Genomic DNA, 27790 nt, shown 5'->3' on the forward strand with positions numbered 1-27790 from the left:
AGGGGGCGGGGTGGGGGGTGTGGTTTCCTCAGGCTGAACTTGGAATCCTTGGGGGAGGATGGTGGGCCAGATTGCTTCTGTCTGGTCGTAACCCTGGGCAGAGTGGTTATCTAGCTCCCTTGGAGTCAAGGTCCACAGCTCTTGAGATCTTGGCTGTCCTGCTCTCATTGGCCCCTGCTCTTCAGAGACCCAAGGAGCTGGTGTGAGGCTGTGCAGCTGGGAGAGAACAGATAACACAGTGAGGAGAGGCTCTAAGAAGCAGTCCACCCACAGGAGAGTGCGGTTTCACGTATTTATTTTTGGCAGGAAGGAAATCATTGCAAACCTCTTCACTGACAACGCTCGCCCCTGGAAACGTGCACATTCCACATGTAGTATTTCCCCAGTGATGTTTATCACATTCAAATGTCCAACAGAAATCCATGACTACCCAGACACCAGCATCTCCACCCCTTGAGCAGGGGTGTTAGAAGCTCTCTGGAGAATGAACAGCAGCAGACACCATCAGATTTACAGTAAAATAGGAACAGAGGCAGCCAGTGGACTGTGCACAGGTAAAGGCAAGCACTTCAAACCATCCATTCTTCTCGAACCCTGGCGGGCCAGCCGTCCATCACAGCACCTTTAAAGGCAGAGGCACAAACATCACTAGTGTTTGACCATAGGGCTGCGTGGTTCTGGGTTTCATGAGAAAGCCATCTTGAATGCACAGGGCTGTAGAATGTTGCCAGGTTCTAGACTTACAGACTTCCTTTTCATCCCATGCGTTCACACGCTGCAACCATGACAAGTCAGTGTCACTATGGCATCCTCCTGTCTCCAAGATCATCTCAGCAAGATGGCACCACGTCAGAGGAGCTTCCCCACCAGCCGTCAGCTACGACGGGTGGTGTTTCTTTTTAGGATACAGATGCATTGCTTACAGCTAATGAGTGAGACCATGGACCAACATGTGGGATTCCAGAGCAATGGAAGACAGAGCAGTAACCACCTCCACTGTGCCTGGGCGCCTCCACTCGAGGCCCAGCCAGAGTCCATGACCCATGGTATCCTGTTCCAGATATTAAAGTGAAAAATAATTGTCCAGGAGACTCTATTTTAACCTGGTACCAAAAGGACCATGGAAACTCAGGAGGTCAGATTTTTCATTTGGCTAAAGAGTTGGGGGTGTTTTGGTAACATGGGAAGTATATGGCACAGAGATAGGTTTCCTTAGGTTTTAAAGCCCACAATCTCATAAAAGGTAATAAGTAAAAACAATACCCGTATTTACCTTAAAAACATAAACCCCAAACATTCATCTCATTTCTTGGCCTTATGTTAGAATTCTATTGCTTCATTTACATGTAGATGATTAAAAATATATATATCAATATAGATATTTTGATTATATACATAAAGCAGAATCAAGGGTTAAAATAAGAACGGAATTTTGGAGTGGGGTCGAATAAGGTGCACAGAATCCAGAACTCCCCGGAGGGCCTGCTGCCCTCCTGAGACATTCTGTGTCTGTGCTGGCAGGAACTGGGCTCCACCCCCGCCAGCTCTGCACTGGCCCAGTGCTGTGGCACTCACGGCCTCGGGAATGACCAGGTGAAGGATCTGGCTCAAGCCTGCCAAGTGTCTTCACTCCATCAGAAGTGGGGCACGATTCCTAGGTTTGATGCCCCTGTAATATTCTACAATTTCCTCGCTGCCCGCTAGTCCAAGTAAGACCATGCGATGCCAACAAAGCAGGGAGCACAGGTGAGGGGCCTAAGGCTCTCATCAGGACCGACTTCTGGGTGGATGTCAACACGTGACAGACACTTGACTGCAACATTCAAGACATTTAAGGCAGTGGGTTCATTTAATGACTAGTTTTCTGAATCAAGGTGTATGGCATGTGCAGACCTGCCATATAACTGTCATTTTCTGTGGTCACACTGAGCAAGGGGCTGTTTCTGTGTTAACTGGCGTGTGGATGACTGGAACGCTCAGAGTGTGGGGAGACCTGGTTTCCCCTAAATACTCACTTCTCTCCTGAAAGCACGGCAGTCCGCAGACCAAAGTGCTGTTGGGAGGACGTGATTGGCAGCTGGCTTCACTGTTTTGTGAATGAAAGCAGAAAAGAAATTTTACTTTGACACCGCCCCCCCCCCACCCCGACTGTTTTCCAATCTTCATGGTGCCAGTGGCTCCCACCAGAACTCCAGCCTGACCCATAGAGGACTAAGGCAACGGTGCCAGCATGAAAGGGTTCTTTTTAATTATCTTTAAGAGCAATACTTTATATAGACCATCTTACTATCAAACGAGGATCATGGCACTGCTTAAGAGATCTCACTGGAAAAGGCTGCAAAAGGAGCCCCAGCTCAGGGAGGGGGCCCTTTCTTTCCCTGGCTCTGGGTAATGGGTCCCACATCCAGATGCGTCTCCCCCACCCTCAGCTCAGAAACAGGCTGTGCTTCAAAAGAGAAGCCCAAGAAATGGACTTGGGCTGCATCAGCGTGGTGGCGGCTTGAGGCCACAGGTTCTCCTGAGAGAACACTCAGCTTAGCACAAGCTCTGAGGCTGCCTGCAGTTTGAAAAGGACGCCACACCGATAAGGTGCGCCGGCCCTTTGGTCTTTGTTCCCTTCTGAACCTGTGCGGTGGGCACCAGAGAAGGAACGAAGTCCGCAGTCCTCAGTGGGGTGGGACACCTAGGTTTCTGACCCTGTCCAAGTCTGCAGCTTAGCAGTGAGCAGATTCTGAGCGTAGGCACAGTGGCAAAGAACAGTGTAACAGCCGCTGGTCAATTCCATTTGGTGGCAGCGCGGTAGCAGCAAAGAAAATTCCCGAACAGCTCCATGGGTATCCAGCTTTTGAAAAGGACAGATTTAAAATAAACCAATGAACAGAATTCCTTTTTTAACTATCCAAGGGTTTTAGAGTTTTCTGTAACTGCTCTACCCCCAACGACAACAATAACCAAACCAAAAACATACAGAAGTATGGCAGTCGTGTGGAAGCAGAAGTGACATGATGCCACTTTTCAAGGGGAAAAATGTGACCTCAAGACAAATCTGTCACCATCAGAAATAATACGGAGAATACAAAAGGATCTATCATTGCCTAAAGCGTTGAGCCACACGATTGTGGATACATTCCAAACTGGGTCAGAAATGAAGAAACACACTGATACAGTCACAGGATCTCCTTGTGGGAGCCTGGCCCTGAGGCATGCCACAGGTGGTCAGGGCAGCGCGCCTGTTGGGAGACAGGCTCCTGTGACTCACCCCATCCCCTGCCACCCGCCCCCCTCCCACCTCCCAGGTTTTAGAAAATTGTCATATTCATCTTCTTAGAGAATCTAAGACAATAAAAGACTAAAAGATGTCTGGAAATATGTCGCATAGAAAAATTAACTCTCAGCTTAAAATAACATTCAAAAAGGCACTTCATCCTGTAGGAAAAGATTCTGAGTTGGGTCAGCTCCTCTGAGCTGGGGTAGAAGGGGACAGGCTGTCTGCTTGGAGGGGAGGACAGTTGTAAAAGGAAGTCTGATAGATACCAAGCTTTTTTTTTTTTCCCATTTTTTTCCTTTTTGGTATGTTTTAAGAAAAGCAAATCCAGTAAAATGCATGTCCCTTTATGAAATTCATTAAAAGAGTTCATTTTAAAATAGTTGTTTCTGTTCTTAAAAAAGAAACCAGGTAGGTATGGCCACATTCGCCCCGTGGCCTGGAGCACGGCGTGTCCTCACTCTCAGCTCCCGGGGGAGCGGAGGCCAGGCGGGTCCCGAGGCTGAGGTTCCAGGGTGCGCAGGCAGGAGGCGGGCGGAGGCCGGGGCTACCTACTGCAGAGTCTATGCAGCATGCTGTACACGTCGTCCTCCTGGCTCAGGCCCTCGAAGAAGGGGATGAGGTCCAGCAGTTCCGTGTCCGTCATGTCGTCGAACCAGGACTGCACAGGCACCTGGAAGACAGTGCGTGCAGTGGGCAGCAGAGCTGACTCAGGCCTGGGGGCCGCATCCAGCCTGACTGGTCCCCACACTTCAGTGTTTCAAGATCACCAGCACCATCTTCTTTCTTCTCCCGTCCCAGCTAAAATCAACCTGAATCTATCTGGTTCGGGAGGTGGTTCAGGAAGGCAAAGTTAAGTGTATCCAGTTGGCATGCACTTTCCTGTTTTGTTTTCCTGCTGCATAAAAGGTAGCCAGAACGCAGAATATATAACTACCTTGCGTGTGTGCATACTAAGTTGCTTCAGTCTTCCCGACTCTTTGCGACCCTATGGACTGTAGCCTGCCAGGTTCCTCTGTCCATCAAACACTCTTTCTATTGCATCAAACCACTCCTTGCACCTCAGAGCACTTGCAGTCAGAGGTCACCGATCAGCCACTGACATCTTTGAAGAGAGTAGCCGAGGGCTTCTACTTAGTGTCACTGCACAGCATGGAGATGTGGATTATTGCCTCCCATGCTTCGCAGAGTTCAGTTAAAAGGGCAAGTATAACATCTCAGGACATTCTGAGCCACAGAAAAAGAGAGTCTACTTCAGTTTTAGATAGAGAGGTGGGGAGGGCTGCTAGAAGGTGGTAGCAAGAGGTGCAAAGAAGAGACATAAAAACAAATTCGGGGAAGCCAAAAATGTTTTTAAAACTAAGATTTTTGACCCTTTTACAAATCTAAAGACTGTTTAGAAATGTAATAGTTCATTGGTGGTTGTGGTTTAGTCGGTAAGTTGCGTCCAATTCTTTGCGACCCCATGGACTGTAGCCCTCCAGACTCCTCTGCCCACGCGATTCTCCAGGCAAGAATACCGGAGCGGGTTGCTATTTCCTTTTCTAGGGGATCTGCCCGACCTAGGAATCGAATCTGCATCTCTTGCATTGCTGGTGGATTCTTTACTGACTGAGCCACCAGGGAAGCCAACAGTTGATTATGTAATTAAAAAAAAAAAAATCAACAAGCTAAGGAGTAAGCAAAAAATGACTACTCCTAGGGGAAGGGATGGGAATAGGGGAGAGGGCAGGAATGGACACAAGATTTCTCTGAATGTATCTTTGTTGACAGTTTTGTTTTTAATTTTTAAAAAAATTTTGGCCGCACAGCGAGTCGTGCAGAATCTTCATTCACCGAGCAGGGATCAAATCCAAACCTTCCTATGGTGCAAGCGCTTGTGAGTGCTAGCCACTAGCCTGCCAAGGGAGAACCTTTGGTGACAGTTTTGATGCTAAACCATGTAAATGTGTTCCATGACTGAAATGAAATTAAATCAGTCAGGAAAAAAAGCAACAAAAAAATGAACCTTCATGTATATAAGTTTGGTGACATAACCATAGAAAGGATTATTTCAGGTGATTTTGAAACATAGTTTTCTGTTTGTAGAATTGCTCAAAAAAATTCCTAAATGCATTCAATTGTTTTATTGTTAGTAATAATATTAAAACAATGCAATTTTGAAACTGTTAAAACTACACTATAGGATGAATCAAATCTGTAATGATGTTAATAAGGAATCATGAGTTTCAGTGTAAGAGGAGACATAAATACAAAAACAAAAGGAAATTAAATAAAAACTGTTACAATTGAATTGGAAAAACCATTGTGAATTTATGATTTTGTCCTCATTCTATAAATAAAAATAAGTGTATTTTAGCTCTGTCCAGTAGAAAGGACTGGAAGCAAAGGACATCCTAGTAACAATGAGAATCCACCCAAACTGTGGTCTCTAAATACCATTTTCACTCACAGGAACCAGGTTGCATAGAAAAATGGCTGATTACAGGGCTGGGGCAAGAAATGGACAAGATGAGCTTGGAGTATCTTGTTGGGCCAGAAAGCAGGAAGTGATCAAAGACTATTGTTATTTGAAGGAGCATCCACTGGCTATAGGTGAACATTTGAGCATAAAAAGGATAATAGATTAAACTATAACATAAAAAAATCCATAGCTTCATAATGGTACCTAAAAAAATTGGTTACTTCTAGAGATTGCTAGAGCACCATCTCATAACTCTCAAAACAGAAAAAATAAAGAAAAAGAACCAAGACTTTACTCTGATTTCCCTATTCAAACTGAATTGTAGGGTAATCAAGTAATCAATGAGAGTAAATTCAATTAAAAAAAAAAAGAATTCTAGCCAATAGATGTAGAAAGAATGATAGAGTTTAGAAATTACCATTTTGTAATTTCTAATAAAACACTGGATGTAGGCAAAGATCATCAACAACTGCTCACGTTTTTAGGTGAAAAGTCAATTCAAAAATTGAAAATGGATGGATCAGGCTGATAACACCTGAATCCAAAGGGCAATTAAAAATCTTTAAAAGTGGGACAATCTGATGTTATATGCCTCCTGATGTGACGTCACAGTAAGAACACAATACCGAAGCAATGGATGTACCTACCTTGTTTGGATTCTGATTCAAACAATCCAAATAAAAGAAAATATTTCTAGATGATAGGGAAAAGATGAATACAGACTGGATATTAGTGATAATATCAAGAAACTGCTAGTATTATCAGACATGATAATGGGATTAGGATTTATTTTTTTGGTGGTGGTAGGAGGGGCTGTGCTGCATGGCCTGTGGGATCTTAGTTCCCTGACCAGGGATTGAACTCGTGCCCCCTACAATGGAAGCACAGAGTCCTAACCACTGGACCGCCAGGGAAGTGCCTGGAATTGAGATGATAAAAAGAATCTTTATCTGTTAGACACATTAGAAAATGCATTATGTTGAATTTAACTCATCAAAAGGAGCATACTTTAATATATTTTGAATGTTTGTTCAGTTAATGATTATACACTAAGTGAACCTAGTTTGAACTCGGTTTTTGGTTATAAGAGGAGCAACATAGTTATGGTCTCAAGGAAAAGATGCTGTATGGGCTTTCATTGAGACTGGGAAGCCTGGGCTTGGGAGAAGCATCCTCTCCAGGGCCTGAGCTGAAGTCTGGTGTGGCGGCCACTGTGGAAGGGTGAGCAGTCTCCAGTAGGGCTGACCTTGCCTCCTGGAAATGAAGGGCCAGCGGCAGGAGGACGCCTCTCCTGTTCTGAGATGTGCTGCACCCAGAGACTTGGCACTGGGAGCTGCCACGCTCCGGGGAGTTTTATGTAGGAAATGTTCCCATTGTCTACTTTTTAAACATCATTAGGAGGTGGTAAAGCCTGGTAGTCTCATTTGAAAACCTCACTAAAGTGTTTTATTCATTCTTAATACTTGTGTTGAAGAGGTCACCCAGACCTTCTGAATTTACAGGGGTCACGAAGTCCTGGGCAATAGCCAGATCCAGGAGGCCGGACAAAAACCTTCTCAGTCATGATCCCAAAGATGCTGAGAAGATACAGGCTCACTGAGCACTTACCCAACACAAGCACTGCCACACTTGATCCTCCAACAATCCCATGAATCAGCATGCCTAGAATGCCCATTTGACAGAGAGGGCAACTTTGGCAGAGAGGCTCAGTGAGCATAAATAACAGTCAATGTCATGTAACTGCTCAATGCAAAGCTGGGATTTCACTAAGGAAAGGGCCACGAAACCCCTGCACAGGTGCTTGAAGGTACAGAAGTGGCAAGAGAGCTTAGCTGGAGCCCTGAGTCCCTTTGGTCTGGGGCTACTTACTGCATTCTCAGGATGGAAGATGTAGGAGGCAGGAGAATTGTCCACGATGATCACTTTGCTCAGCTCCCGCCCAAGGCGACTCAGGTCTTTCACATAGTTCCCACGATGGAAAACACACGATTCCCGGAAGAGCCGGGCCCGGAACACACCCCAGCGGTCCAGCAGGTCGGCCACAGGGTCTGCGTACTGGGAAGCGGGTGTCATGGTGAAGGCTGGGGGCCTGGAAGAGCTCAGGAGCCCTGACCTCCTGCAGCGAGAGCCACACTACTCTTCTAAAAAGGGACTTACAGAACTGCAGATGTTTCAAGATCCTGGGTATTTCCCTGACACCCTGGATTCTTCCATTTCTCTCACTTCTCATATCGAATCCATCAGAAATTCCTGTCAGTTCCCTCTCCAAAAATATCTCGAATCCACCCATATCTCTCTGTTTATACTGTCACTCCCTTGTCCGGGCCTCTGTAATCTCTGGCCTGCAGAGGAGCCTCCCTTTTCCCCTGGGGCCTCCTTTCCACTCACTCACTCACCTTGCAGCTGTCAGAACGGCCGCTGGAAAACACCCGTCAGACCCTGCGCTGGCTTCCTGCCACACTTGGAATGAAGCCCCACGTCCCTGCCAGATCCCACATGGCTGCAGCTGCCTCTCAGCTCCACCTCAAGTCACTTGAGCCACGCTGGCTTTGCACATGGTCGGGACCTGTGCATCAGTGTCCCCTCGTCCCCTCTGCTGTAACACGCTCTTCCCCACTCTCTGCACACACTTCTTCCATCTCCTCAGTTTTCGGCGCTTGGCTTTCCTCACAACCTTCCCAGCCCTTCTGGACCTTCCTCTGCAGAAACTCTCTGGCCTGACAGCTGCGATCGCCTCCACAGAGCTCACCACTACCCGGGACCACGTTATGGTTCCGTCATCCGTCAGGGCCTCCGGCCTTGCCTGCCGTGTTCCCTATGACATCACCAGCACCTTGGGGTGCCTACCTCTTGGTGCATGTGCTAAGTCGCTTCAGTTTGGTCCGACTCTCTGCGACCGTATGGACTGCAGCCTGCCAGGCTCCCCTGTCCATGGGATTCTCCAGGCAAGAATACTGGAGTGGGTAGGCATTCTCTTTTCCAGGGGATCTTCCCAACCCAGTTTATGTCTTGGCAGATGGGCTCTTCAGCACTAGCGCCACCTCTTGGTAGGGCTCAGTAAATACTAGTTGCATCAGCAAAGCGAAGTGTGGACTTGGGATCTGGCTGGTGCGCACCGGGCCACACTGCCCCCTTGAGGAGCTCTGAGCAGTACAGCCAGCCCAGCCCCTGACTGTCACAGGATGTGCCCAGACAGCACAGCCACTGACTTGGAGCCCAGGAGTTTTAAGGGAGGGAATTAGAGCCCCAGTCACAGCTGGGGTTCATCCTGCTTGGCCATCTCCCATGGCCTGGGGAATTTTCCCCAAAGAACACTGAAAGGGATGAAGAAATAAAGGGGTTGTGTCTGAGGGAAAATCTTCATACAGACTGAGTAGCTGGGGCTGGAGGCAAGAGTGGCAGCTCCAGGCCACGTAAGGCCAGGCCTCAGCACCAAGACCCAAGTGAGGGGCACAGTCAGAGGTCCTTAGGGGCCCAGAGGCTCTGCTGGAGAAGAGTGGGAAGCACCCGAGGCTGGTGGTGTTGGGAAGGCCAGTGGGAACACATAGCACCCCGAGTGCAGAGCAAAGGCTGTCATGGCTGCAGGATGCAGGGCTACAAGCAGCATCCTGGCTCCATGGGTGAGTCCTCTCTTCAGAGACATCCTGATGGAGCAGAGTGCAGGAGGAGGCTGGGTTTCCTGTTGACCAAGGGAGGTGAGCTCAGGGCTCCAGGTGAGGGTAGCGAAGTGCCATGTGGGTCATTTTTAAGCAGCTGACTGTAGCTAATTTCTTCATAATCATTAACAACGGTGGTGGCATACATCTTTCAAGGGAGTGTCCTAGTCTGGGGCTCTTGGCCGTGGGGATGTAAGCTTCACGTGGGCAGGGACCATTTCGTGTTCTCTGCAGTATGCCTAATGCTTAGGACAGTGCCTGACACACAGCAGGTATAAAGGACATACTTGGTGGGTGAGTGAATGAAGGAAAGACACGAGACGGGGAAGTAGACCCTGTGGGGCTCTGACTGTCAGCAGAGGTTGCTCAGGCCCCAGGGAAGCAGGCCCGGAGGTCCTGCACACCAACGGTGCTGGCTGGGGGCTGAGTTCAGGGCCAGGCCCTGGGGAGTGGCTCCCTGTCAGCAGAGCTGTGCACTAGGGAGGAGAGAAGCTGGAAGGCTGCACATTTTTTTTTTTTTTTTTTTGCCACATGCACTGCATGGCATGCAGAACTTCCCTGACAAGGGATGGAACCTGTGCCCCCTGCGGTGGAAGCGTGGAGTCCAATCCACTGGACCACCACTGAAGTCCCGGGAAGGAAGCACGTGGGGGCTGATTCAGCAAAGGCAGCCTGGGGTAGCAGCGAGAGAAGGGCTGGAGAGACAGATGGAGGGGCAGGTGGGAGCCGTCCAGGAAGAGAGACCGAACAAGGATGTTTAAGCAAGTGCTGGGGATGATGCCAAGAAAGAGTGCTTTCAATTTTGCCAAAAGAAAAAAACAGCTCTCAATCCCCCAGCACAGTGCAACCTTCCTGTTTGTTATTTCTTTGGTTATCACTTCAGGCGCCTCAGCGGCCGAGAGCACTGTCAGAAGAGCCATCGGCACCACAGCAGTCGTGGGTACCATTCATCCGAAAGGGTACCCACTGGGGAAGATGATGTTCTTCCTGAGGCTGCATTCTATTTTCAGCATAAAGAAGACAGCCTGGGGCTCTTGATTCCCTCCCCACTGGCTCAAGCTTTATGGCCTGGTGATGAGCCTGGCAGAATGGCAGAGAGATGGCCAAAACCAGAAATGCCCAGCCCAGCAAAGCAGCACAGCACATCTGGGAACTCAGGGTAAGAGTCCCCAACATTCAGAGGAGGGAGCCTGCATAGAGATGGAACACGGGGGAGGAAGCTGCCTGTGCGTCCTTGGAGCAGGTCTGCAGACAGGCAGACGTCTAACCTGGACTCTGCAGAGCTCATCCTGGGCCCACTGAGGGTCCCTGAGGTGCCCATGGAGACACTCTTGGTGCCACCAACAAATGGATGGCATTGGCCCTGTCAGGGCCAGGGTTGGAGACACGGACATGGCAAAGAGCTCTTTCGAGGAGCAGGGCCGGCCTTCCACACAGTGCAGGCACCTCAGTTCACCTGCGAAAGGACAAACTCACCCACATGGCGGGAGGCAGTGCTGTGAACCTGCCAGGTCCCTCAAACACTGGGTAAAGGCAAAGAAACCACTTTGTTTGGTCAGGGCCATTGTAGATGCTGGGTCAGAGACTCAAACCAAACCGCGGGACCAAAACATGCGTGGCTTATTTTATCATCATGAATAATTATAATAAAGAATGAATACCAAGAGCAGTGACCGTGTGACAGTGCCCAGCACAGCACATGGGAGACTCAGCAGGGGCTCCGCAGGCCCTTGCTGAATAGGAGTCGGGCCCTGTGCTAAGCTCCTTCTCGGCATTATTTCATTTGATCCACCCCACGAAGTAGATGGGATCATCCCTATCTCATAGAAGAAACTGAGGCGAGGGAAGTGAAGTGACTGGCCTGAGGTCCTGGGGCTCTTTAGGGCAGTCAGAACACTCATGAGGCCTCCGTGGGTGGATGAACCTTTGATGCTTATCCTTCCCTGAAACCTGGGTGAGCTGCTAAGCCAAGTGCACAGAGGCCTCAGCCAGTCACCAGATGAGATGCAGACGCCTGTCTCGGTCACACGGGACACGCCTGTGGTTTCCTGGTCTGTGGACAAGCAGCCTCAGCAGCAGCACGCAGCAACTTTATGGAGCGTTTGTTCCCAGTGCTCCTGTCGCTATGGTAACCCAAAAGCCTTTCAGGCTGGTGCTGTGCACATGGCCTGCATCTACCCCATCTGGGGTGGAAACCTGTCACCATGGAAACTGCTTCCCCCACCTTAACAAAGGGCCGGTTGACAGACAGGGGGCAGGGCTGGAGGGGCTGGGCTCTGAGGGCTGGGGGCGCGACCCACCTTGGCCAGGCTGGCAGTAAAGAGCACACATTCAAACAGCTGTCCCATTCTCTGGAGGAACTCGTCCACGTGTGGCCGCTTCAGCACATACACCTGCAACGGCAGGGACAGCATGCAGGTCAGTCACAGCCGCCGCCGAGGAAGGCCTGGGGCCCCGAGAGCCCTGGGGAGGAAGAATTCCTAAGCTGGTTCCTGGTTCCTGTCTTCTGCCCCCAGGAGGACTGAACGAGGGGCTGTGTAATATAACATGGCACTGAGGACCAGATACCCCTCACGGTGCACTCCAGGTCAGAGTTTGGAGCGGACTCCCCGCCCAGGGGGGAAAGAGAAGCTGAAATGGTGTGGAGGCTTCTGGGGATTTTCAGAACCAGTGAGTGGAAAGGTTGGGCCACGTTCGGGTGACCCAGAGCCTTCATTTCACATGTGTTTCATGGGACATGCTCTGGGTCAGGCCGCTTCTAGACAGAGGCCGTGGTCTTGGGTGGTGCTTCTGGTGGAGGTCGGGGCGTGGCCCACTGCCCAGCAGGTCTGGGATTGCTCCGGTGGTTGCCTACTTGATTGGAACCCTTCTCCTGCCAGAAGGCCTGGGCTGGACGCACAGGAGCAGTAGGGCTGCGTGAAGGGATTCCTTGTCGGTGTGGGAACCGTCTACTTGACACACAACATTAACTCTGCTTCAGTCTGCTCCAGAAACAGATGCTTCAGGGGATGTGAGGCCAGCCTACTCTTAGCCCCAGCAATCAGGCATCAGAAGCAGCCGCCAAGCACAGCGGGGCAAAGGACCACCTTTGCTAGAGTGGCTGGGCTCTGCCCCCAGCTGGAAGCCTGAAGAGATCTGAGGAAACATGGGAGTGGGGAAAGAAGGCAGAGCTGGCGAGAGGAGGCAGAGAAGGTGGGAGGAGGGAAGAACTAATTAAAACTTGAATAAATTTCACTTGAAATTAGCCATTTCCCTAAAATAATTCAAACTTGTTAAAATTCAGTTCGACTCATATTCCTTCAGTTCCAGCTCTGGCCTCAGCCTGAAGTGGTTACAAACGTGAGGGAAAACACAGGCCTTGCCCTTGAAGAGCTCACAGTCTAGAGCAGACATTCAGAAAAACAGATCAAAATAAACATGCATAATGAAAGCTGCAGCATAAGGATAAATTAGTGATGATAAACTTCCCTCTCAAGGGGAGGGAATCACAAAAGGGAACATTTGGCCTGGACCTTGAAGGATGAATAGGAGTTCACCAGGCTGATAAGGATGAGAAGTGAGCTTCCAGGCAGAGAAATTAGTTTGAGCATGAGACCTTGCCTGAAAACACTTGGGGTATTGGAGAATGGCCAGAGCTCTGCTGACCAGCCCTTCAGAGGCAGAGATAAAAGAGGGGGAGATGGGGATAGAAAAGGCTGAAGATGTAGTGTAAAAGGCAGGTCGAGGTGAGTATGCATGGGTTGTGAACGGCAGATGGAGCAGGCTGGAAACCCTACAGGAGGAGGGGCAGAGGGGAACGGGGTTCTGCTCCATACAGAGGAAGAGCTGCTGACAGAGGAGTTTACACAGGTGGAGGTCTTGGTGGGAAGCTTGTGGCTGAGGGAAAGGGCATGTGGAGGGAGGGGCCAGAAGAGCAGGATGGCTAGGATGGGTGCTCTGCGGAGTGGAGAGGCCTGTGGGTAGGGTGTGGCTGCAGTAGCTCCAGGCCTACCCTCTGCTCAGGAGGCTGCTAGGTGCTAGGAATGGGTGCGGCCTGTGATCCGCAGTCTCCTTCGGGATGCTGCTTGGAAAGCAAGTGTTGCTACATGCAAAGGGCAGGAGAATTGTCTGGGGACTATGGCGTTGGTGCCTCTGACAGAGAGGAGGGTCCTGGGCCCAGAGGCTGGCGTCCAGGCCCGCGTCCGCGTGCAAGTAACCGAGAATAGGCCCCTTGGGACCTGCACAGCCTATCCTGGATTACTTGAACGAGGCCACGGCCTTCGCCAGGGCCTTGGTCCTCCTCTGGGCGCCTGTGGCTTCATTCCCTCAGGAGAATGAGTTTTTGATCCCAGCTCTGGAGTGTCTACCACCAGGTGAATCATAGCACAGTCTGGAGGGCTGGAGGAGCTGGGCAGCTTCTTTGAGAATGGGCTGGCCACAGCAAGTCAGGTCCTGAGGGCCATGCTCACAGTCATGAGGAATGAAGGGATTCATTTCTCTCCTAATTTCTGTCATGCCAGTGGACAGCTTCTCCTTCATCCCATTATCTTGTCACACGAGCCAAGATAATAAACGTGGAAGCCTTAACTGCTTCTCAGATGCAGAGTTAATTCTGTGGATGCTTCGGCAAATGTTAAATGCCCAAGTGCCTGCCATTCTGGCTCCCTGATGGCTTTCCAAAGCATGAAGTGTGGAAGCACCAGGGACAGGCTGCTGGCAGGACCTCCTGGCAGGGGGGGAGGGAGGGACTTGAGTACCCGGCAAAGAGCCCTGTGTCAGGAACAGGAGACTGGAGCTCTCATTTTAACTCGTCCTATTGTATGACCTTGATCCAACCCTCTCCCTGGCTGAGCCTCACTTCCCCCATGTGGACAGTGAGGTAGCTGGACCCGTTGACTCCCAAGGCCCCACCAGCTCTGACACCCTGCATTCAAGGGCCAAAGAGACTACCGACATCTCCAAGGAAAGACCCTTGACCCTGTTATGACTCAAGCACCAAGGGTGAGTTTTCCTCCTGGGATATAAACACACCAGGCCACAGGCTCTCCCTTTAGATCTTGGGGTTGACAAAGAAGATGACTGGGGCATTTCTGTGGAAAACCTACAATGTCTTCCCATAGTGTTTCCAATATTTCATAAGTGAAACTATTCCTAGAGGAGCTTCATGCAATAAAAAGGAATATAAGGGGAAATAAAATATTGGAACAAAGATGCATGCCAACTGACTAGGGCATCTTTATTCAAAGCTTCCTGCTGATCCAAAAATGCACACCCTTCCTCCTTTCCCTTTTGGGTTGGGCTTTCCTAAATATTAACAGAACATGATTCAGGAGTGACAAGGTCAGTCTGGAGTGGCTGGCAATCTTTGACAGTCTTTGCTGAGAATCTACTGTAAAGTCAGTGACTTGTGACATTTCCCTGTTGCCTGCTAGGAGAGTAGCTAAAGCAATTACATAGCGAAGTTAATTAGACCATCAAGCTAGGCCAGTGGGGGATATGGAAACTTCTAAAAGTCTGCATCAAATCAAAGAACTATTTGAACCTGCAACCACATCTAATATTTACAAATAGATTATAGCTTCCCTTATAAACGAAGCATAAAATTCATCCAAGTGAAAAAAAAAAGGCAGAAAATCACTGAATTTTTAATAAAGTCTGCCTCCTACTGATTCAGGAACAAAATGATTACTGAAAGGGGAATTTAGAAATACAGTTCATAGAAAATGTAATTACTAAAAAAAATGCTAACTGAAACTCAGATTTAGCTTTGATTTCTTACCTGATGTATAGTTCCATCAATTTCAACAGGAACAATAAAATCAGCATTACTAATAGGCTGGAGAAAGAAGAAACTATAATTAATATGTCTGAAAGAACAAAATAAAACTGGAAACTTTAGCACCAAAAAAGCTTGCCTGGACTAATGTTTTTATTATGGGACAAAACAGTTCAGGGGGACATTGGAGCATGCTTCGGTTCCTCAAAATAAACATAAGCAGGAAAGAATATTATTTTCTGTTCTGAATATTGTTACATTTCAGCATCTTTATTACCTGCCTGGCCCCAACCACAAAGAGTGCTGCACCCAGCTTGGAAACGAGGCTTCTCCAACCCTGGGCTCTTGCCTAGAGTGGCAGGAACCACTGCTGGCCACCAGGGGGAGGAGGCGAGCGCCTGACAGCCCTAGAGGACGGTGCTTGTTTAGTTGCTACGGCGTGTCAGACTCTGCGGTTGTAGGCTCCTCTGTCCATGGATTCCCCAGGCAAGAATACTGGAGTGGGTTGCCATTTCCTTCTTTAGGGGATCTTCTCGACTCAGGGATAGAACCTGCATCTCCTGCATTGCAGGCAGATCCTTTACCACGGAGCCATCTGGTAAGTTGCACAAATACAGACATGTTCAACACATGGGCCCAAAGTGGGGCCACTGGATATATGGGGTGAGGTCAGAGGCCACAGACCACGACCTTGGGCAGGCTCTTTATCCTCTGGACCTTGGTTTCTCCTGTCTTCCACAGTTAGAGCAATGGGTCTAATGAGTGCCCATGGCTCCATCCAGCCCTGCGCGTCAGTGATTTCCAGCCTTGCCTGGCTGTCTCCTGCCCTGGAGGTGGAGGGGTGGAGTGGGTGGGAGAGCCACCACACCTTAGACTGTTCTGCACTGTGTGATACAATACCTAGCACAGTCACAAACATCTGCATATTTAAAGTAACCCCACACTCAGTGACACTTAAAACTCAAATGTGATTCTTCAGCAGTCACTATATTCTCAACGACCGACTTGCATACAGTTCTAAATGGAATTCCACAAATCAAGTGGAAATGAACAGACCCAAGAGAATCATGAGATCACAAACCCTTGGGATAAGGAAGAGAGGAATAGAAGGAGGGAGACTGGGTGTGATGGTCCCTGGGCAGGGGCAGAGGGTAGAGAGTCTCTGGTGAGAATGTGAACTAAAGTCTGCCTTTAAGTCCATTACTGTACCCACACATTGTTCTTTAAGATATACACTGAAAAACTGTGGAAAATACTGGGTCACAGAACCAGTACTAAGCATCCAGTAGAGCACTTGAGCCTTAAGCTTACAGTTTCTTCACTGCTTTGGTTGGAAGGTCACGGATGAGCTTGGTATTTTATAATTTCACAACTAAAATACAGAATGAGCCGAGAAAACAAAAAGCTGAAGGAAGAAGTTCTCATAAGGTCTATTCCACAAAGTATATATAACAAGGGGGCCAAAGCCAGGGCTGTGAACATGTGTCTCTGGGTCTGTGTGCTCTATAGTTTCAAGGAGAGAAGTTCTTAGCTTTCAGGTTCTCAAAGGGCTTTGGGATGCCCAGAACCTTAAAAATCATACAATATTCTGCTTGAAGATGCAGGCAGCTCAGGGAGGGAAGAAATGAAGACATGGTATTCACATCACCTGTGTATCAATGCTCTCTGAGCAGGCCCTGGAAACACCAGGGCCTCCCAAGGCTCCCTCTCTGGAGCCACGAGCCCTCAGTAACCTTGGGCAGTCTGCCTGGTGATGCCCATGCTCCCAGAGCTGCTTGCAAGGAAGCTGGCTATGCTGTGATGACAACTGACCCTTGCCCTAAAGGCCTTTGCTCCTCAGGGACGTGAGAAAGTCCTGAGCATCCTGCCCACAGGGGAGGAAAAGCTTCCAATGCAGTTCACAGTTGAGTTGGGATATAAGGTCACTGAATCCTTGGGATCAATCCTGGGAAGGCCCATGTGAGGCTGTGGAATGAGTGGTACCCATATGCTCCAGTGGTCAGCCAGGCCATTTCTCACTGCCAGGAGGGTGTGTGGCCCCTCCTCCACACTCCCAAGGACTCCAGGACAACTGCCTGGCCCTGACCTGTCAAGGAGGATTCTGTTTAGTGAGAAGCAGGCCCAAAGAGGGATGTTTCTGGCAGAAAGGTCTGCAGGAAAATTTGATAGCTCTCTTGCACTTCCCATACCGCCATCAAGGAGTGACTGGCTGGTGTCAGACACACCTTTCATCTCAGGTGGTGCTTTCAGGTCTTCCAGCAAAGTCAGCAGGGTCATGGGCCGGTGGTAGACAGAGGAAAATGGTCTAACTGGCCAGCAACAGGAGGGCAGTTCCATTACCGGAAACATCCCAAGGAAAACGGGACCAGGACCCCATACGCTTTCTGCTTCTCCCCCAACGCACCAATCCCCTATTCTCAAACTTTTTCATCATTTGCTCATTTCAAACAACTTTAAAAATTGGAAAAATGATTAATTAACTCATTTCTTAGGAGTACAGCCATTGCTGTTCCTCCCTGGAGGCCCAAGCTTCCCAGGTGGCACAGTAGTAAAGAATCTGCCTGAAATGCAGGAGGCCTAAGAGACACTGGTTCGATCCCTGGGTCAGGAAGATCCCCTAGAGGAGGAAATGGCAACCCACTCCAGTATTCTTGCCTGGAGAATTCCACGGACAGAAGAGTCTGGAGGGCTACAGTTCCTGTGGCTGCAAAGAGACATGACTGAGCACATACACACATACATGGAGGCCCTTGGGTAGTTTGTAATTTTGGCTGCTATTCTGGTGGGGAGATGGAGAGGGAGGCGTGAGGGAGGTGACGCAAGTCAGACTGTGATGCTCACGCTGAGCGTACTGCAGCCCCTGGCCTTCAGGAGGGAGGGCATGCAGGTGGATACACACTTAGCCATGAAGCTAAGGAAAAACTCCAGCAAACTCTTGTCATGAAAACCATTAAGATAAATGACTGAATCTGTTCAGATGCCGTAACTCTGAAAGTCTCTTCAGAGCTGGGCATCTTCCAAAACTTGGTCTGGGAAAATTTCCAGGATAGTCAGTTGCTTGCTAGTTTTCAACTGTGTCTCCCCTTGTCATTCCCCATATAACCTGCAGCTCGCACAGTGCTCAGTTACTCAGACAAACACACAGCGGTGTCCTGGGGCACTGCCTGCCTCGTGCCACCTGGAAAGTATTTCTGCGGGGGGCAGAGTGCTGGAAAACTTAAACTGCATAAGAATGAGGTCTCAGGGATATTGGCAGCCCAGTGGATTTTTTTCCTCCCAAACTAATTATGTTAATATTCAACTACTCGAGTTAATGTTCACCTGAGTTAATAACCAACTGTTACTGGGATTTTATGAACAGTGAAGTCATATGCCAACAAACCACAAGCTTTCATCTTTTTAGTTTTCCATTTTCCAATACAATTGTAGCCAAATCACAAAGATCACTGATCGTTTTTTATGTTGATTTACCTTAAATGAACTGTGCACCAATGTTTCATCTAAATCGATGACCACACATTTCTTTCCATAGTCAAGCACCGTTACCTCTGGAAGGAGGTATTTAGCTGGTGGCTAAAGTCGGGGGAAAAAAAAATCAATATTATTACCTTTATATAAAAGATCAACTAATTCCCTTATTATTGTGTTACACTATGACAGTGAGGTTAGAAATGAAACCAAACATTTAAATGTCTGGTTAGGTGCATCATGGAATTTTATTAAAAACAATAGGAAGAAGTAGCTTACAACTGAAGTTTTACCAAACAAATACTGTGCCACTGTCTGAACAGCTATGATGAGGGCCTGGGCTTTGGAACCAGACAAAGCTTGGCTGGAATATCCGCTCTCTTTCATCAGCTCTGTTTCTTGGCTCTGAGTTGGGAGAATAATACTTACCATAAAAGGTTGTTATCAGCTATAATTGAAGTAAAACATCCAGCATTCTGCCTGGCACATGTGTGGTAGCTATTGCTATTATTAAAATGGACAATATGAAAATGAATGTTCAATTATAACAGCTATTCTAACCATGCACCCCATGTTCTGGGGTCCTATTTCATTTTAAACTCACTATGGTATGTAAGTATATTTTAGAGCTATACTGGACCATAGTATTTTTTTAAGTGACTGAAATTCTGAAAAACCTTTAAGAGGAACTATAGAACCACCAGCAAAATGCAATCCAAAGTGAAAACTGAAAGTCACTCAGTTGTGTCCAACTCTTTGTGAGCCCACCCATGGCCTATACAATCCATGGAACTCTCCAGGCCAGAATGCTGGAGTGGGTAGCCGTTCCCTTCTCCAGGGGAACTTCCCAACCCAGGGATCAAACCCAGGTCTCCCGCATTGTAGGCAGATTCTTTACCAGCTGAGCCACCAGGGAAGCCCAGCAATCCACAGTGACCTCCAGTAACAGGAAACAGAACTAAGACTGGCCCACACGCAGTGCCCTGTGCTGTGCGTGCCCCGCTGTGGTACAACACGGGGTGAAGGTGGCGCTCCATCCCTTTAGTCTGTCCCTGGCAGTCACACTTGAATTCACATGCTGTGTGTTAACCAGAAAACCCACTGATACGTCTTTGTAGTAGCTGACAATCTTACGGTAAAGAGGTCATAAGAGTTAAGGAAATGCTGGATATCTTCAGCCAATCTCAATTTTTGACTTAGAGTATTTATTTCTTGGGCCTTGCTTCAGTTTAGAAACAATTTTAAGCATTTCAGTTTACTCTCTGGCATATTCACTACCCAATATTAACTAGCTAATTTTCTGTCCTGGAGGAAGGTCAGACTCTGTTCTGGAGTTAATGCAAAACAAAACAACAAGAAAATCTCTATCTGCCCCAAGCCACTGAAGAATGGACAAATTAGCTTATCAAATAAAACAAGAAGAAAGAAAAGTAATCTAGAAGTATTTACTTTCAAATGGCTTTCTTTCTTTCTTTCTTTCTTTCTTCTCTCTTTTTGGTTCAAGTTGAACATTAGTCAAGGAATTTGTTTTAATTTTGGACTTCAGCTGGTTCAATAGTGAATGTAACACAGGCGGTCAACAGGTTAGGTAAATTTGCAAATGCAGTGATTATCTTGGCTGGAGGGCTTGTGGGGTTGAGCAGGATGAGCCCTGTGTGGAGACAGGAGAGTTTCTAACGCCAGGGGCTCTCTCTATTGAGTGTGTGCGCTTCATTCTCTCCAACATCACCCAGGAGAAAAGGCCCTTATGGCCTCCCAACTCCTTTGGCGCTAACGAATGCTCACAGGCAGAATCCTCGATGGCGTGGCTCTGGGAAAGACGTGTCTTAGACCTTGGGTGTGGGATCCAGGGTCATGGAAAGGACTCTGACCTTCATTTCAAATCAGCAAGCGACTTTTATATTTTAAAAAATGAAAATAAACCATGGGAATTTCTTGGAAGTCCAGTGGTTAAGACTCAGTGCTTTCACTGCTGGGGCCTGGGTTCAATCCCCGGTCAGGGAACTAAGACCCTGTATGTTGTGTGGCATGGTCAAAACAAACAAACAAACAAAAAAACCCCCTGCAAAACTTGCAAGAAGTTCTGTATCAAAAAGAGATTTAAAAAGGTATGGTGTAATGAGCCCAATAAATGAACGTAATATAGAGAACTGGGGTTATTTCTGTTGTGTGGACCATAGCAGAAAACATACTTGCAACGAAAATAAAAATTTTTTTTTAATTTTCTATTTCATAATTATGTAATAAAAACACATTCTGATTGTAAAGAATATAGACACATAAAACACAAGTATTCCCTCTTCCATATCCCCCATTCCTTTCCCCAGGTGTCCCCCTTCTTAGTTTGGTGTGTATCTGCCTAGACCTTTTTCTATGCATTTATAGACTAAAACAACATTTTAACTTTATGTAATTGCCAGCCTGGAAAATAAAGATCTAGAACTTCTATCCCGAGCATATCTGAAAACATCAAAGATCTGCCAAAAGTGGCTCAGTTATTTTCCAAGCTCAAGAATAAAAATTACTTTCTTTGCAGATTTAACCCACACTTTACAAGCATTCTTTGAATTACCAGTAAGGAAAAAGCCTCCCCATATTATTTTAAGAGAGAAAAGAGTGAGTGGGGTGAGAGGCATAATAAGCAAGCTATTGATTTATCATTTGTGCTGCAGAGAACAAGGCCAGGCTGGGGCCATGCACTGTGCGGGGCGGGTGGGGGGTGGAGTTTCGTTAATCCTCAGCCTGGTTCCTAAATGCACGCAGCTTCCCAGAAAGCTCGGCTTTAGATTACTGCCAATTCTTCAGACCATGGGTAAGAATTCTCCTGGACAGCTGCTGTGTCCTCGGAACATGCAAGGACGCTAGACACCTGCAGAAGTGTTCTGTGACTTCAGTGACCTGCTCAGGTGATGCTTGAATCATTAACTAAAAAATGTCCTGAGGCAAATTTTCCCTCAGACCATCATAAAGCTGAAGAATAGGAGAAACACCAAGCATATAAAAAAGGAGCTTTTTCTGAACACGATGATTTGTTCCAAAGCATGGGTGGGCATGGCCAGGGGGTGGGAATAGGGGCAAGAAATCATGGGAGGTGAGGCAGAGGCTAGGTCTGGGGAGGGCACTCACACCAGTGATCTTCCTGGGAGTGGAAGTGAAAGTCCTGTCTTGGTCATGGACTGGCAGCAGGAATAGCTGATCTAAGGTACTCACCCCATAGCACACTCTCACAAACCTTACAAATGCAGTGCCTCTTCTTGGGACACGGATGGTGGTCTGTGCATTTGAGGTTTCAGGCGCTGAGTCTGCACACTGTCCCCCACCATCCCCACGCCTCCAAGCTAAGGGCAGAGTCTCAGGGCTGTGGGCAAAGGGGACTCGACACCACCTCTAATGAGAGGAACTGCTCTGCTTATACGCTTTTCACAAGGTTTGCTGTTTATTAAAGGCTTCTTAAGCCAACAGCACAGAAACTTAACTGTTAGAAAACAACTTTCTCCTCTTCTCTTTCAACATTTTTATGGCTCAGCCGCACTGTCTCGCTGGTGCGGTTGGTCTATTATTCCAGCAACAGCGTGGAACTATGGGGTCAGGTCTACACTGGGGCCAAAGCATTGAGTGCTCACGTTCAGCCTTACCACCAAACTTTACTGTTTCCCAAACTGTTCTCTGCTTTTTTCCTTACGCTTCGGTACCTGACCTTTACCGGACAGACCATGAGGGCCTCAAACCCCAGCTCCCAATTGGGAGTCAAATGTTACTAAGCGGCACGTTGAAAACCAAGTCCAGACAGAGATATCACTTCCAGTAGGTGTACAAAAGATGGGTTACTCAGGACATGATGCGGGGACAACTGACTTGCCATTTGGAAAAGCAAATAAAGCTGGACCTGGGTTACGTGGAAAAGCAAACAAGGGTGAATTTCGACTTCACACCTTACATCAACATAATCCAGATGGATCGAAGATTTAAGTGTGATAATGAAATTGTTAAAACACTAGGAGAAGATGTGGGTCACAGTCATAGAGTGGGGAGATCTTTCTAAGCATGATGTAAAGTTCAGAAGCCATAAAAGATTTCCCTATACAAAATTAAACTTTTTTGTGGCCAAAATGATTATGGACAAGGCCGAAAGATATATCATAAATTTAGGGGAGAGTGCTAATTTCCCTGAAGTTTGAAAAGATAACAGTATAAATGAATAGGGAAGGAGAAATACACATGTACAATAAACTTGTGAAAAGATGTTCATATTCATTCAGGAAGAAATACCAATTAAAGCAATAAATCGATACCATTCTTTACTTTTAGATCAGCAAAGATTACAGTATTTCCTAACTACCATTTTTGATAAGGGAATGGACTCTTGGTGGGAATTTAAACTAGGTTTTTAGAGGATAAATTGCCTTTAATCTACCAAAAATATACAGTATACCCTTTGACCTAGTATTTCCACAACTAGGAACTGATCGCCTAGATACTATCACTCAGGTGCACAAACACATAAGCACAAGAATATTTATTTTTAAGAGCACAGAAGTGGAAACCAAGTAAATGCCATCAACTACATGTAAAACAATGAGGCAGCTTGCTACGGACTAATATCTGGAAAGATATTCAAGGTATCCTGCTAAAAGCGAAAACAATTTGTAATACTCTCGCTTGTTTAAAGATGCTTGTGTTGATTTAGAAAGTTTTTGGCATACAGAAAATACTAGAATACTAGTTTCTAATATACAACAAATACTAGAAGGGTATTCTAAGGAGTGAGATCAAGTTGGGGGATTTTCTTTTCTATTTTAATCTTTCAGTATTTTTTTTAAACCATGACTTTGAATAATGAAAAAATATGAATGAGGGCTTCCCTGGGGGCTCAGTGGTAAAGAATCTGTTTGCCAACGCAGGGAGACACGGGTTTGATGCCTGATCTGGGATGACCCCACACGCTGTGGAGCAACTAAGCCTGTCTACCACAACTTCTGAGCCTGTGTTCCAGCGCCCGTGCTCTGAAACAAGAGAAGCCACAGCAATGAGAAGCCGGCACACTGAAAACAGAGAGCAGCACTGCTTGCTGCAAGTAGAGAGAAGTCTGCACAAATAAATAAAAATTAAAAAGCATGAATGAAAAACTGAATAATGAAAAAATGAGCTGAGTAAAAAACAAAAACAAAATCAAAAGATCCAACCTGCACATATAAACTACAGCATGTGAATAACAAAAGGAGGACTTGTGAAGTGAGCAGCAGCGATGGGCCTCCAGTTGGACCTCCTCTGGGCACCTACAGGCTCAGGGGCACCTTTGTCTTCATGGGCTGGACAAAGCTTTTACAGGGCATGAGGACTTGGTTTGGAGGCTCAGTACAAACCTGACTTCTGATCCTGTGGGGCAGTGCTCCAAGCTCTCAGGGGCTCTCAGTACTAACCACTGCCCTTTCTGGACCACAGGGCAGTGTTACTGTTTATGGAACCTGCAACTTTGACAGGTAGGTGCAGATTTTGCAGGGGACCCAAAGGCTCGAATCCTTTGGCAAAGCTGGCCTCCAGCTGGGCTTGGGTTCAGTCTTGCCTGCTAAACAGCCAGCAGAGGTCACATGGTATCCATCAGTGGACCTGCTTTTCTGGAGGTGATCATTCAAAGATGTGAGTTACTTTGGGTAGGCTTTGTTTTCCTGCAAAGTATTTCAGATGCGTAAAGCCTGACCCAGTGTCTCACATGTAGGGAAGGTCTGCAGTTTACCGACATAACACTGAGCTAAATTACAAAAGGCGTCTTTTCCCTCATGGCTATTTTATTCTGGGATTCTAGAAAGAGATTTGTGGAGAAAGGGTCATTTGTCTCAGTAGAGTGTTTGCCCTGACAAATACGTTGATTCAACACTTAACATTATAGATAGCTGTGAATTAACTCTGGAAAAAAACCAGAGCTATCAGAGTACCAGAGGTAGGGGGAGAGATGCCACCTGTTGTCATCTGTTGAATGTAGACATGCTTGCAGGAAAAATACACAAAACTACTTTGTTATAAAGATTAAAAAGAGACCCTGGTAGCAATTTCACTGGGTACCCTACTTAAACACTGGATTAGAAAATGGATTGATCCATCTTTTTGATCCAAGTCAGTTCCCAACAAAGCCTAAACCCTAGGCACGCTGGCAAATTCAGAATCATTCCACAAACTCATGCAAGCTGCAAATCAATGCAGAGTTAAAGTTCAGGGAAAAAATTCACAAGTGATATCCACTACCAAATTTGGAGTCAACCTGTTACTTTGCCAACAAAGGTCCATCTAGTCAAGGCTATGGTTTTTCCAGTGGTCATGTATGGATGTGAGAGTTAGACTGTGAAGAAAGCTGAGCACCGAAGAATTGATGCTTATGAACTGTGGTGTTGGAGAAGACTCTTGAGAGTCCCTTGGACTGCAAGGCGATCCAACCAGTCCATTCTAAAGGAGATCAATCCTGAGTGTTCTTTGGAAGGAATGATGCTAAAGCTGAAACTCCAGTACTTTGGCCACCTCATGTGAAGAGTTGACTCATTGGAAAAGACCCTGATGCTGGGAGGGATAGGGGGCAGGAGGAAAAGGGGACAACAGAGGATGAGATGGCTGGATGGCATCACTGACTCAATGGACGTGAGTTTGAGTGAACTCTGGGAGTTGGTGATGGACAGGGAGGCCTGGTGTGCTGTGATTCATGGGGTCGCAAAGAGTCGGACACGACTGAGTGACTGACTGACTGACTGAACTAATGAAATCGTTTCTTTCAATGTAAGATCAGTGTCTCTTGGATGCTCCCAGAAAATAACGTTAAAAAGCCCAAGGAAAGACAGATGAACAGACTTCAAGCAGACAATCTGAATCAGAATCTTTATGGATTAGAATACCAATTTCAGGCCATCTGAAAAAAAAAAAAACAAAAAACCTAAGTCCTTCTCTAAGGACACAGACTGTTTGAAAGATCTTGTTTGATACAGGCATCTCAACTGCAGGTTTCTTTTGGGAGTTGATCATTGACCGAAGAGCAATGCTTCCTGCTGGCTGGCCTCAGGCTACCTGGCTCGGCTGGCAGAGCAGAAGGAAGAGGAGGAGCGGTGGGGACAGCCTGTGCTAGGCTCAGACTCTGGTCAGTCTCCCAAACTCCAGGACAGAAGTTGGTGGCTCAAGGGGATACCCAGTTGTGGCAGAGCTGCAGTACAGCCAGCCTGGGAGCGTCAGGGCGGAAGCAGGGAATGGGACGGGGGTGGTCCTGCAAGGTCTGTAAATATGATTGGGCTGATTTTTCTGATGGAGCCATAGCCAAGCTGCTGACACTTGAACAATCAGAAATGGCCTGCTCCCCTGGGAGGGGCGTCTTGGGAACCTGGTACCACTGAAACAGAACCTGTTGCAAAGAACCTCTTTGGGACAAAAGTATGGTCTCCCAGTCTATGGGGTGGGGACGGGGAGAAGGAAGTGCTGCCTTAAACTTATTCAGGAGGTCCTTCTCAGAGAGAAAGGTCAGAGTTTGGTTAATAGATGCTGGTTGCCTTGCTGTTCTTGAGAAAGTTCTCAGAACTTCCTGCTAACAGTTTAAAATGTAGCTTCACTCCCCCACCACCGTCCCCCTAAACACAACAGAGTTCTTTATACCATGATTAAAAAGCTCAATATAAGCCAAATATTAAGAAAAGTCTTTTATATTAGTAGGCCCAAAGCTACAAGATTCTATGAGTGTTTAAATAAAATTGGATAAATATACATACACTTGGTATGGGAATGATCTGCCTCTGGTCACCCTAAGGAGAAAGAAAAAACACAATCATTGTCAGATTTAAAGAGAAATAGATCATATTCTCAAAAGAAACTTCAAAGCACTCTTGAGTACTGCAGCCATATGACCTCCTGTTCTCTGTACCTTGGTGGGATTTAATGAGCAGGAGGAACCCAAGAATAGTCTTCAGTTACTGGGCTCCCCTCTGCCTCCTAGCCACTCCTTCCCCTGACAAACCAGGCCAGGTTCCTGAAGCTCATAAATCATCCTGTTTATTTAAATAGCGCCTCCTTTACTCCCAGGAATTTAATCCTTAATTGAAAAGGAGAAAGGAAAACCCATACTTTACTTTGATCCATGAATCTCTCTAACAACTCGCTTGTTGCTTTGTAAGTTTTTCTCCAAAGACTAAAGCCTCAAGTCAATATGATATGCAGGGAAATGGAGACAGTTTAACCAGATTCTGAGGATCCCCTGGCCACTTCTGGCCCTCTTCTAGGGGAGGACTGGGCAAACGGGACAGGCAAGGTGCAAGGAATACCCTCCAAGGACACAGGCAAAGGACAGCTTTCCCATGAAAGCGAACAGAACCTGTATTGGTGGGGAGTGTTCAGAAAATTCAGGTCCCAAGAAAGGGCCTCAACCATTCCTTATCCCCAGAATGCCAGTCACTCCAGACTTGGTCCATGGAAACACTTCATGTTAACATCACTGAGAAAAGCTAATAAAAAAGCAAATTTATCTCCACTGAGAATTTCCAGTTTCTGTGTTTCTTATTCTTTTTCAGCTGATGGATGGGAGGCAATGGGTCACAGCATCACGGTCCCTGATAAGGAGATGCATGGTTCGCGGTCTTCCACGTGGAAGGATTTGTGAAAGTGTATCCTTCTTTATTCAGGGGGGTCACTGGGGACAGGGGTCTCATGAGAAGAAGTCAAACCTGACTGACACAGAGGCTGATCTCTGCTGATTTCTGATCTCTGCTCCAAGAACCATTTAGCAACTTCTAGATTATCTCCAGCCCCTCGTCATCACCTCTGCAGTGTGACAGTTGCTCGTTTCCTCCTGACATACTCTTGACGGCTCTTTCCTTCCTCAGGACACTGGGGGCTTGTCTTAAGGATTCACAACTGCCTTTGTCATCATTAAAGGCGGAGGCATGCTATTCTCCAACATAACAGCGCAATGAAATAAAATCTCAGTTTTCAAGAACTTATGCAGAGAAGTGCATTTCAGAAGCTTTTAAATACTATGGTTCCTAACATCTGGAGATTGGTGGGACAGATTTTAACCAGAGGCTCACAAGCCCACTGGGTCACTGTGGACCCTCTCAGCCCTGCACTACTGACACTCGGGGCCTGTGGACTCTGCTGCGGGGCTGCCCTGTGCTCTGCAGGGTGCTCAGCAGTATCCCTGGCTTCCAGGCACTAGATGCCAG

General features: G+C 47.2%; 1 protein-coding gene across 4 annotated transcripts in view; it reads right to left on the reverse strand.

The window, feature by feature from the left end:
* Positions 1 to 278: 278 nt before the first annotated feature.
* The window catches only part of CTDSPL (CTD small phosphatase like), a 124924-nt gene continuing 97412 nt past the window's right edge, over positions 279 to 27790 (reverse strand). Inside the window, exons 3-10 of one of the 4 annotated variants that reach the window (XM_027523694.1) lie at positions 26345 to 26377; positions 18612 to 18713; positions 15144 to 15200; positions 11686 to 11778; positions 7599 to 7784; positions 3821 to 3938; positions 2016 to 2086; positions 279 to 622 (exon numbers count right to left, since the gene is read on the reverse strand). In XM_027523694.1, coding sequence (XP_027379495.1) covers positions 614 to 622; positions 2016 to 2086; positions 3821 to 3938; positions 7599 to 7784; positions 11686 to 11778; positions 15144 to 15200; positions 18612 to 18713; positions 26345 to 26377 — 669 coding nt within the window. In that variant the 3' untranslated portion in view covers positions 279 to 613. Of the gene's footprint in view, positions 3939 to 7598; positions 7785 to 11685; positions 11779 to 15143; positions 15201 to 18611; positions 18714 to 26344; positions 26378 to 27790 lie in introns of all 4 variants that reach the window. The other 3 variants (XR_003507898.1, XM_027523693.1, XM_027523695.1) reach the window with 3 other exon arrangements.

This window comes from Bos indicus x Bos taurus, chromosome 22 (genome assembly GCF_003369695.1).
Source record: "Bos indicus x Bos taurus breed Angus x Brahman F1 hybrid chromosome 22, Bos_hybrid_MaternalHap_v2.0, whole genome shotgun sequence".
Classification (NCBI taxonomy): domain Eukaryota; kingdom Metazoa; phylum Chordata; class Mammalia; order Artiodactyla; family Bovidae; genus Bos; species Bos indicus x Bos taurus.